Source organism: Myxine glutinosa, chromosome 6 (genome assembly GCF_964187855.1).
Source record: "Myxine glutinosa chromosome 6, kmMyxGlut1.1, whole genome shotgun sequence".
NCBI classification, from domain to species: domain Eukaryota; kingdom Metazoa; phylum Chordata; class Myxini; order Myxiniformes; family Myxinidae; genus Myxine; species Myxine glutinosa.
Genome location: NC_136266.1, coordinates 47,733,792 through 47,746,234, shown reverse-complemented (window position 1 = coordinate 47,746,234; position 12,443 = coordinate 47,733,792). Strand labels below are relative to the sequence as shown.

General features: G+C 46.2%; 2 protein-coding genes across 4 annotated transcripts in view; one reads left to right on the top strand and one right to left on the bottom strand.

Annotated features, from left to right (window-relative positions):
* Positions 1–12,443, bottom strand: part of LOC144892601 (uncharacterized) — a 1,198,808-nt gene that overhangs the window by 944,573 nt on the left and 241,792 nt on the right. The window lies entirely within an intron of this gene.
* Positions 8,987–12,443, top strand: part of LOC137429744 (interleukin-17 receptor A) — a 119,628-nt gene continuing 116,171 nt past the window's right edge. For all 3 annotated transcript variants that reach the window (XM_078779818.1, XM_068119952.2, XM_068119951.2), the window contains exon 1: positions 8,987–9,140. In XM_078779818.1, the coding sequence (XP_078635944.1) occupies positions 9,057–9,140 (84 nt within the window). In that variant the 5' untranslated portion in view covers positions 8,987–9,056. The remainder of the gene's footprint in view (positions 9,141–12,443) is intronic.

Sequence of the window (12,443 nt, the reverse complement as noted above, 5' to 3'; positions counted from 1 at the left end):
GCATCGTGCCTCACCGAATTGGGAAACCAGCTATTTTAAAGGTCAAAGGTCAACTCAAGGTCACACTTCTAAAATCATCAATTTTCATCTGAAAAATCATCAATTTTCATTCTATCAACTTGAAAATTAAATAGCAATTGCACAGTGCCTCACTGAATTGGGAAACCAACTATTTTTAAGGTCAAAGGTCAATTCAAGGTCAAACTTATAAAATCCATTTTCATCTGAAAAATCATCAATTTTCATCCTCTTAACTTGAAAAATAAACAGCAATTACATAGTGTATCACTGATTTGGGAAACCAACTATTTGAGGTCAAAAGTTCAAAGGTCAACTCAAGGTCAAACTTCTAAAATCATCAATTTTCATCTGAAAAAATTGTCACTTTTCATCCTATTGACCCGAGCTTTAATCCAGATTGTCAATTTTAATCTTGATGAATTAATGATGGATAAATGGCAACCTTATTTGGGGGGAAAGGGAGGGGTGGGGGGTGTATTTTGCCCGCATCGTGCTCTGCATGACATCTTGTTTATTTGTTGGACATGATCGGAAGTGAACTGCGCAAAGAATCCTGGAGGGTGGTGTCATGGCCTTTGGTGAGGAAAAGCTCATGACGTCACACAGCCAATTGACTCGTGATACCTTGTATATCAGCTGCAGGTCGCTGCACGTCTGTCAGTATGTGACATTCTTTCCGAGTGGAATTGAAGCGAAACATTGCATTTTAAAAAAAATGGTTTGTGCTTTCCATCCAATACTTGTTTTGACGATACTAAAACAGGGCTCTGCGGGTTTTCAGACACAAAATGGGCCCCTTGAAATGCGGGTAACTTTCCATCTATGATATTTGCATTTTACACTTGATTTTGTGCCATACCGCCTACAGGCAAGCACTCGAGACATCAAAAACATCATTCAGAGTAACACATTGTCAAAGCTACAGATTCCAAATCAATCACGTCAAAATTAACAATAAAAAGACAAATAAAGTTGATTTTACAATAGAAACTAATGATTTTCCCCCATCACAACATGCAGTCATTGTGATCAGATCAAGCTGAGAGTGCACCCAAGAGTATCTAAAATCCCAAAGCCTCCGGTGTTCGCGGGCCCACGCTTTGTGTCTCCGCGCTCGCATCATCTGGGAGAGTATGTAACCCATTCCCTTGATTTCTGGACCTCCTCTCCCGCCCCGCCCCCCCCCCCCACCCCCAATTCTAAAAATTCTGGGTCTGACCCTGCAGCCCTACCAACACCTTACAGTTACAGTTTATTTATATTGCTGATGCACATTTGATGAAACCTTTAGCATGTTTTTCAAAACTCTTAACACTATATAATACTACTAGCAGAAGAACCCGGCGTTGCCGGGCGGGGGAGAGGAGGGGACCGGGGGGAGGAGGGGGAGGAGGGGGGAGGGAAGGGGGGGGAAGGGGAGGAGGGGGAAGGGGAGCAGTCAGAAGTGGAAGCTCTGACGGAGAATTTATATCTTAAAGGGGAGGGGGAGGGCAAAGAGATCTTAAAGGGGAGGGGGGAAGGAGAGGGGAGAAGAGAAGGGTGGGGAGAGGGGGAAGGGGAGCAGTCAGAAGTGGAAGCTCTTTTACAGAGAATTTATATCTTATTTGAGAGAACACAACATTTGAGAGCAGGGACATCGGGAGATGTTTTTGGAGGGAGAGGGCCTGGGGGGAGGCAGGATAGGTATAAAACGCAAGGACACCAAGGACTTCCAGGAAAGAAGTCCAAAGTCACCTCAAAAAAGTGGATTTGGGGTGAATTAGTGGGGGTAGAAAAGATCAAGGTTTTGGATTGGGGAAGATAAGAGATGGTGGTGAACAGCCGTTTTAAAGACGTGGAGGGAGGAGTGGGATTGAAGAGAGTGAGGGAGTTTGTTCCAGAGGTGGGAGAAAAGAAGAATGAAGGAGTGAAGGTGAGCAGAGAGTCTTGATTTTGGCAGTTTAACCATAAGAGGGTTGCAGGCAGATCTTGTGCGACCTGCAGGAATATTTGCGGGACAGAGCCCAGAGAGAGCTGGGGGAGCAAGGCCGGAGAGGAGTCGGTACAAGACGGAAAGACCACCAACCTGCCTGCGGTGATTAAGTGAAAGGCCCTCGGAGATAGCGTCATCGCGGGAGATTCCAATGATTCTGAACGCTTTGGTTTCAACAGCGTGAAGACGAGCTAGGTGTGAGGCAGGAGCACCAGCCCAGAGGGGAGAGCAGTACTCCATTGAGCTGCGGATGAAAGCCTTGTATGTGGTGAGGAGCTCAGGTGTGCCAAGGAAGGACTTCGCACGACGGAGAAGCCCAGTCGGCGACTGGCTTTGGAGGTCAGCTTGGAAATGTGGTTTTCCCAGGAAAGATCATGGCAGATAGTGAGACCCAAAAGCTTGAGTGACAGAACTTCTTGGAGAGGATTATTCAGAAAGTAGATGAGAGGGTTGTCCAGTCGGTCTTTTCGGAGAGACATCGTAAGAGTGTGAGATTTGTCAGGATTGAAAGACATGTTCCACTTGTTTGCCCAGTCTGTGATTTTGTCCAGGTCTGCAGAGAGTGAGGAGGCTGCAGACTGCCGATCTGAGGGATGAGGAATGGAGCGGCAGAGAGTGGAGTCATCAGCAAAGAGATAGAGAGGATTTGCAAGAGAGTCAGAGAGATCATTGATGAAGACCAGAAAAAGCACAGGGCCCAGAACACTGCCTTGGGGAACTCCAGCCTGAACAGGAAGAGGAGATGAGAGAAACTCATTCAGGGCCACGCGTTGACTACGACTAGAGAGGAAGTCCACCAGCCATGCGTGGAGATTTCCATGGATACCAAAGGAGGAGAGTTTGGTGAGCAGAGCGGGGTGCCAGACCGTATCAAAGGCACGTGATATGTCGAGGGAGACAGCTCTAATTTCCTGTTTGGCATTGAGGACCTCCATCCATTGTTGAGACAGCAGAAGCAGCATGTCCAGAGTAGAGTGACCTGGTCTGAAACCAAATTGATGATCAGAGATCAAGCCATTGGAGAAGAGGAAAGATTTCATATCCGAAGCAATGATGGATTCCATGACTTTGCTGATAATTGGGAGAAGGCTGATTGGTCTGTAGTTGCTAGGATCTGTTTTTGCACCTTTTTTTTGCAAAGCGGTGATGTTGGCTGATTTCCAAGCAGATGGCAGTTGACCTTGAGCAAAAGAGAGGGTGAAGAGAACAGAGAGAGGGAGTGAAAGACCGGAAGAACAGGATTTTGGGACCCGTGGGCTGATGCCGTCAGGTCCAGTTGCAGAATCAGAGTCGAGGGTTGACAGAAACTTTTCCACCTTGTCAGGAGGAAAGGACACAGAGTCCAGGAGCAGCTGGGTACGACTCGGTATGGTGGGTACAGAGAGGGATGGGTTTGGGACAAGATTTAGATGCAAACACAGAGTTGAGGCATTCAGCTTTTTCACGTGCGGAGTCAGCTGTGTAGCCGTTTGAGGTAAGGGAGGGGGAACAAACACCAGAAAAGAGATTTGACCAGACGCCACCAGGATTTGTAAGAGGGAGACAGATAAGAGAGTTCGGTCTTGAGAACGGAGAGATATTGTTTCCTGGCTCTCCTGAGGGTGGACACACACTTGTTTCGGGCTTTGCGAAAGGAAATGAGATTTCCTTCCGTTGGATTTGCTTTCCAGGAGACGAAGGCAAGTTGTTTCTGGGCAACAGCCTCACCACAAGATTCCGTGTACCATGGATGGGAGGAAGGGTATGACAACTGAAGAGATGGGATAAATCTGTGCATGAGAGAGAGCAATTTACTTTGGAAGAATTCCCAGGATGAGTTGATGTCAGAGGTGGTAGAGATGGGAGACCAGTCCAGATGATTGATGGCTGCTTGAAGACCATGCCAGTTGGCCTGAGTGAAATGCCAGACTCGTCGATGCTGAGCAGGCTCCCTGAGAATGGTCAGAGAGATGTCCACTTTAACAAGCACATGATCAGATGATCCGATTGGAGCAGAAGAAGAGCAGCAGACATTTTCAGGGAAGTTAGTCATAACCAAGTCCAGAAGAGAAGATGCTCCGTTGACTGAGATCCGGGTCGGGAAATTGACAGATTGTGTCAGTCCCAGTGAGTCGCAGAAGTCCTTTGCTGAGGAGCCAAGGCTGGTGAGAGAGGTACCCACACCCAGCCAACTGGCAAGGTGACAATTGAAATCACCACATATGAGGAAGAGAGAGTTGGGATGAGTAGATAGAAGTTGGTCCATATTATCAGACAGCGAGATCTAGATGGAGTCATCACTGTTTGGTGGACGGTACAACACACATATGAACAAGAGGTGGGAGCGAAGGGGAAGCCGTAGCCAGAGGTATTCCGGGGGGTGAGGTGGAGAGAGTGCAGGGCAGGGCGAGTGAGGAAGAGAGTTTTTGATATAGATAGCAACCCCACCTCCAGGACGAGGCTCAGGTCTATCATACCGGAGGAGGGAGTAACCCGGGAGAGATACTAAGGAATCAGAGACATCATGAAGGAGGAAAGTTTCTCTTAAGCAGAGCACGTCTGGTTTGACAGAAGCAACCTGTATGGAGAGATCAGTTAAGTTTGAACGAAGGCCCCGGATGTTTGAGGTCCATACCGTTAATGAAGAGGAAGGGCGAGCATCGGATACAGAACAGGGGGGAGGAGGGGCAGGGTAAGATGTGGAAGAGATAGGGAGAGCTGTTGAAGGTGTGTCAGAGATTTCAGAATAGCTCGGAGAAAGGGAAGGATGGGGCGGACAAAAGGTTTGATGGTGATTGGGTGAGGCACAATGAGGTGTTATTTGAGGAGGGGGGGGGGAAAAAACAAAAGATTTTTGGCCAAAAACACTCCCAGGCACTCACTGATGAACCTCTGAAAGTTTGATGAAGATCCGTTCAGCCATCTCTGAATAAAACGCGGACACACAGACAACTCGCGTTTATATATATATATATATCGGGATTTACATTTAATTCAAAAATTGATCCAGACGTCTATTCTCTTTCAAACATTCAAACCGACAGAGGTAGTTATTTATCACAGCATCTGTAGAATTTTCACCCTTTTACTCAACTCCGTTTCGCTGTTATTTGGTGGAGCAAAAGTCAACTGAGCTTTATAGATACTAGGGCATGCCCGTACTATATATATATCTAAAATTATATCCCCCTCCTCTATTTACATGAAATGGTTTGGTGCATGAAATGTTTTGGTTCATTCGCAACGCCAAAGCGAACGGCGAACGCTTTACATGAAATGGTTTGGTTCATGAAATGTTTTGGTCCATTCGCAACGCCAAAGCGAACGGCGAACGGCTTGCGAGTACAGTGACAACCCCCCCCCCCCCCCCCTCTATTTACATGAAATGGTTTTAATTAGTTTTAAAACATAGTTTAACGCCAACATAGCGGCAACATAGTTTGCCAACGTGAAATAAATGAATACGCTCTCAAATGTGCCGTCCGAGGCAGAGTGTGTTCGCCACGTTCGGCACACGCGATAGCTCGCTGCTCTCTGATTGGTTGAATCGTTTTTTGGACATAGCTCGGTAAGTAATTGTCCGATTAATATGAAACCTTGAAAAGGCACATCCTCGGGTCCCCAGCAATATACCTGGCAAGTTTCAAGTATATCGGACCGGTAGTTGTCGAGAAACAGCGGTCGCATACACACACACAGAGATTACTGGAATTATAGATAGATGTATTTAGATGACTCAAACATGCAAGTTTTGCAAAACCCTTAATAGTTTCATTCGTTCACATTAAAAATGAAATTTTAAGTCTCCTTTTCGATTTATAAAACTACAACCCTTAAGTTAAAAGAACATTTCACATCTTATTGTCCTTTCAGCAAAACTCCTAATTATTATTACCCTCGCCAGAGGAGAGGGTATTTCATTTGAGTCCGTTTGTCTGTCTGTTTGTTTGTTTGTTTGTCCGCACAGAATAAATATTATTTTCTCAGCAACCGTTGGTCCGATTGACAGGAAATTTTCACCATAGGTGCAACTCCACCTGTATAATGTTTTAATGATAATTATGACGTCATAGGTCACGTGGTTCGGCCGCCATCTTGGAAAAACTTTGCACCTCTATATCTCCGAAAGTGTTGAATAGAAAAAATTGAGACATGGCTCATTGTAAAGAACTCTCCATGGGGAATAAAATATGTTTATGATGTCATATGTGCCTCCATTATGACATCATAATTCCACAAGTACAAAACCACCACAACCTTTCACCTGTGATGTACCAATGTTTGTTCACGGCATTAGAAAAATTGGGGTCTGAGGAGGTATATGGGGTTGGTGTTGGAGGGTGGGGGGGAGTGGGGTGGTTGCCCCCCAAAAGAGGTACTTTTTTGTTTGTTTAAAGTCTTATGATTACGTTGGTATGATTCTCCATGCTGCCCTGTCTTCTAGCAACCAGTGAAATTGGTTTAAAATACCTTTAGTCAGTGCAGTGTACTGTTTATTCTACCAGGTGAGCGCCAGGTGTTGTTAGGGTTAGGGTTAGTATGTTTATATTACAGGCACCTGCAACTCACCTTAGGTGAGTTAAATTCCAAAGTAAAGGAGAATCACCTGCTTGAAATCTAATTATTTCTAACAACTTCTAAAAGGTACCAATAATATTGTCCAGACCATTTTAGGATTTTTGTGTGGAATAAGCTAAGATTCAGTAATTTTTTCAGCTTTTTTGTTTTGTTCCACTGCAAACTAAAGAAATACATATGTGGATACCAAAAGATTTTTTTATTTCAACAATTTTCTCGAAGAAATGGTGCATTCTTTGAAAAAAGTGCAAGTGTGCCAATATTTTTGGTCACGACTGTACTTGTGGTAGAATTACATGCACAGACTGGGAATCGAGCCCAGGTGCTCTACATGAACCATACCAGTGTCTGTCATCTGAGCTATCTGGCTCAATGCGGAAACAAGTCCTATAAAAAAAACATAGCTATAACTCAATTCTACATGGGACTGTGTGTTTTGTGTTTCTGCAGGACCAGCTCAACTTAAAGGTTCCTCTTCGTTTCTACTGGAAACTCCACTGGTTCATATAGAAACTGTGATTTACAATGGAGACCTATAAAAATGCCCCACCTGATAAAAAAAAAAGGTCCTTTAAAAATGTTCGTTTATGTGGGGTTTTCCACCTGGGCAATTCCTTTCGTGGTTTTCCTCCATTTATCAAGACCGCGGCAGTTTCAGACCTTATCTGGCAAAGTTTTAAGTGCATGTCAAAAAATATTCAATGAAGCAGTATGGGTGGTGAAGAAGAAGAAGGTGTGTCGACAAGGAAGTGGTGGAGCTCCTATGTTAAGAAGGTCGCAGTTAAATGCGCCAAGGGCCTAAATCTAATTCGATGCCTCACTGGCACTTCCTGGGGATCCCACCAGGGAAGTCTTTTTCTCCTGTACAAAGCCCTTATCCGCCCTCATCTGGACTATGGGAGCCAGGTTTTTTCAGACATGTCAAAAACCAACCGCAGAAAACTTGAAGCCATCCAGGCTAAAGCCCTGCGTGTCTGTCTGGGCGCCTTTACGAGTACACCTATGTCTGCCCTTTTGGTGGAGGCCGGTGAGATGCCTCTATCCTTCCGCTGGGAGGTGTCCCGGTTAAAATTCTGGGCCAAATCTTCGTATATCCTCTGGGACCAATCACCCAGTCCCAGCGGTTTTTGCAGACTGTTGGGAGTATGAGGCATGGGACCAAAATCTAAATTCCGCTCCCTTCGGGATGGCCTGTAGGCAGGTAGCGGGTGAAATGGGTCTGGACTCCTTACCCATTGAGTCCATCAATAAAGTTCCAATCTGGCCCCCTGGTCTCTTACCATACCTCAAATCCACCTGGATCTATGGGGGAGAGTTGACAAGGATAGCGCCTCTGCATCCTGCAGTCTGCATCCAGGCGATCGAGTTCATCCATTCGGTTTGGAGTCGATCTCTCCACGTTTACACGAATGGTTCTAAAGTCCCTTCCCTTGGGAGAACTGCGGCAGCAATATGTATCCCTGATGTTAAGGTGACAAAGGCTAAGAGGTTATCTGATCATCTCTCCATCTTCGCAGCGGAACTCTTTGCTATCGTATTGGCACTGGAATGGATAATCGAATTCAACCCTCTCAGTGCCGTGATCTTTTCCTATTTCCTCTCTGCACTGAAGGCACAAGAGTCTCTACAGGAGGGATGCACATTTGACCTGGTGCTCCAAGTACTGCACCTGATCAACATTGCTAGTTGGAGAGGATCTGTGGTCAATCTGTGCTGGATCCCCGCTCATGTGGGCATCGGAGGGAACGAGGCCTGCGATCTTGCAGCCAAGTGTCCACTCATCCGAATGTGTCACCCAAATCCCTTTGGGACCGTCTGAAATTGTTAATGTGGCCAGGGACAAGATCGTTAAAAAATGGCAATCCCAGTGGGACACCACCACGAAGGGTAGGTTCTGTTACAGAGTGAATCCAGACGTGATCTCCCCCTGTTCGGCTACATCAGATGTCCCGCAGAGACCAGGTGGCTCTGTCCAGGCTTAGACTTGGGCACTGTCGCCTTAATGCGTACCTGGACGTGATAGGGTGTCACCCTCCGGGACTTGCGATGCCTGTAGGGAACCCGAAGATTTACCTCACTTATGGGATGCCGCCAATATGACGGACCTAGGTTGCTCCTATTTAAAATTGTTAGAGAGGAGGGGGTCGGGGGGTCTGACCTGCCCGTCATTCCTGGTCATTTAAACCGGAAGCAGCCTCGTTTGTGCAAGGCTGTCCTAAACTTTGTGAAAGCGTGTGGGAGACCTATCTAGGTTTATGGATATCCCATAGGCCTCAATTTCAGCATATTTTCTTTGCAACACAGTTATGTTCAGGTGCATGGCGTGTATAGAGCCTCGCGGCTCTGAAAACGCCATAAACGCAAAAGAAGAAGAAGACAAGGAAGTGTGTGCTTGAGGAAGTTGGGCAGGTGTTGAATTTGGGGAGGAGACTCAGGTAAAACGTCTGATCAAACGACGGAGGGATACGGAGCTGAGCGCAATCTCCGGGCTGAGCCTTGCGCCCCAATGGCGATTAAGTCGACATTGCGATCTCCGCTCGGAGTTCTGCTCTTCCTCATCATTGTCCGCCATGGCGGGAACCTCGTCCAGGTGAGAGAAAGCGTCTGTAGGTACCGCGGCTGCGCGATTTCGCAAAGCGCTTCTTTTCGTATACCGTGAGACCATCGAGTTCGGGTTTCCTCGCTTTGGTTCGTAAAGCGATAGTTCCGGGTTCAAAACGATCAACTTGCTTTGATTTCAATGAAGCTTCCGAGGGAAGTTCGCACGTTTCTTTAATCGAACTTTTTGTTTCTGTTGTTGAACAATAAGTATTTCAGAATGTGACGAAGTTCAAATTATTTAACAGCATTCTTGTAATTCTTTCACTTGATGGCGATCCGTTTATTGTATTGTAGCTATTATTAATTGTATAGTTTATTATTTTGACCTAAAGTTTGAAATGATGAAGGTTGTGATCTCATGAAATCTTAAATATTACTTGGAATATATTAAACTGTCAAGTGCCTGGTGTTGGCTTGACGATCAAGGTAGGTCCTGGCTTAAGGTCCTGGGGTCTCGAGTTTGAGCCCCTGTCGAACCGTTGAATTAACACCAAGTGGTTTGATTCAGCCTGTCATATTTCCGAGGTCAGCATAATGAGTCCTAGCTAGTTAGTAAAGCCATGGTCCCATAGAGCCTGCGTTGGTATACGATGGTCTACGATGGTAGCATCGTGGAACCCATCCTGCGTCGACGTACGATTTTGTGGCCATCGTAGGTTGGAAAATCATCTTTTGAAATGTTCAAAAGATGGTCTACGATGGTCCACGATCCTACAATCGTAGACCATCGTACGGCCGTCGTACGACAATCCTGCGAGGATGATCCTGCGTCCTCGTGCGTCCTCGTGCGTCCTCGTAGCTACTTTGGGGGTTACTACTTTGGGGGTATATAAACCCCAGCCATCAGCCATCACTTCATCATCATCAGTTCATGCCGACTTGTTCAGAGTGATCGTGGGCCATCGTAGCCCATCGTATACCAACGCAGGCTCTATGGGACCATGGCTTAACAGGGGCACTGCATCAGCAGCACAGCCACACCCCCAAAAATGATGCAGCCAAGCAGCCTTAGGCTATATACGGAAAAATAAACAAGAAAGACATCATGCAGAGCAAAATCCACCTTCCCCCAAACATAAAACGTTGTCATGGATACCATTTCATGCATACCAAATTGTCCATTTCATTTAGATCAAAATGGACGATCTTGATCAAAGCTCGGGTAAACAGGATTAAAATTGATGATTTTTCACATGAAAGGAAATTTATATTAGAAGCTTGACCTTGAGTTGACCTTTCACCTTTTCACCTCAAAATAGTTGCTCCCAATTCAGTGATGCACTATGTCATGGCTGTTTAATATTGAAGTTAATGAGACGAAAAGTGACGATTTTTCTGATGAAAATTGATGATTTCGGAAGTTTGACCTAGAGTTGACCTTTGACCTTTTGACCTCAAACATAGTTGGTTTCCCTATTTAGTGACTCAATATGCAAATGCTGTTCAATTCGTCCTGGAGGTGGGGTTGCTATCTTTATAAAAAAACTCTCTTCCTCACTCGCCCTGCACTGCCCTCTCTCCACCTCACCCCCAGGAATACCTTTGGATACGGCTTCCCCTTCGCTCCCACCTTTTGTTCATATGTGTGTTGTACCGTCCACCAAACAGTGATGACTCCATCTACATCTCACTGTCTGAGAATATGGACCAACTTCTATCTACCCACCCCAACTCTCTCTTCCTCATATGTGGTGATTTCAACTGTCACCATGCCAGTTGGCTGGGTGTGGGTACCTCTCTCACCAGCCATGGCTCTTCAGCAAAGGACTTCTGTGACTCACTGGGACTGGCACAATCTGTCAATATCCCAACCCGGATTTCAGTCAACGGAGCATCTTCTCTTCTGGACTTGGTTATGACTAACTTCCCTGAAAATGTCTGCTGCTCTTCTTCTGCTCCAATCGGCTCATCTGATCATGTGCTTGTTAAAGTGGACATCTCTCTGACCATTCTCAGAGAGCCTCCTCAGCGTCGACAAGTCTGGCATTTCACTCAGGCCAACTGGCACGGTCTTCAAGCAGCCATCAATTATCTGGACTGGTCTCCCATCTCTACTGCCTTTGACATAAATTCTTCCTGGGAATTCTTCCAAAGCAAACTGCTCTCTCTCATGCACAGATTTATCCCATCCCTTCCTCCCATCCATCGTACACGGAATCTTGTGGTGAGGCTATTGCCCAGAAACAACTTGCTTTCGTCTCCTGGAAAGCAAATCCAACGGAAGGAAATCTCTTTTCCTTTCACAAAGCCCGAAACAAGTGTGTGTCCACCCTCAGGAGAGCCAGGAAACAATATCTCTCCATTCTCAGGACCGAACTCTCTTATCTGTCTCCCTCTTCCAAATTCTGGTGGCGTCTGGTCAAATCTGTTTCTGGTGTTTGTTCCCCCTCCATCCCCTCCCTCACCTCAAATGGCCACACGGCTGACTCCGCACGTGAAAAAGCTGAATGCCTCAACTCTGTGTTTGCCTCTAAATCTTGTGTCCCAAACCCATCCCTCTCTGTACCCACCGTACCCAGTCGTACCCAGCTGCTCCTGGACTCTGTGTCCTTTCCTCCTGACAAGGTGGAAAAGTTTCTGTCAACCCTCGACTCGGATTCTGCAACTGGACCTGACGGCATCAGCCCACGGGTCCTAAAATCCTGTTCTTCCGCTCTTTCACTCCCTCTCTCTGTTCTCTTCACCCTCTCTTTTGCTCAAGGTCATCTTCCATCTGCTTGGAAATCTGCCAACATCACCGCTTTGCGCAAAAAAGGTGCAAAAACAGATCCCAGCAACTACAGACCAATCAGCCTTCTCCCAATTATCAGCAAAGTCATGGAATCCATCATTGCTTCAGATATGAAATCTTTCCTCTTCTCCAATGTCTTGATATCTGATCATCAATTTGTTTCAGACCTGGACACTCTACTATGGACATGCTGCTTCTGCTTTCTCAACAATGGATGGAGGTCCTCAATGCCAAACAGGAAATTAGAGCAGTCTCCCTTGACATATCACGTGCCTTCGATACGGTCTGGCACCCCGCTCTGCTCACCAAACTCTCCTCTTTTGGTATCCATGGAAATCTCCACGCATGGCTGGCGGACTTCCTCTCTAGTCGTAGTCAACGTGTGGCCCTGAATGGGTTTCTCTCATCTCCTCTTCCTGTTCAGGCTGGAGTTCCACAAGGCAGTGTTCTGGGCCCTGTGCTTTTTCTGGTCTTCATCAATGATCTCTCTGACTCTCTTGAAAATCCTCTGTATCTCTTTGCTGATGACTCTACTCTCTGTTGCTCCATTCTTCATCCCTC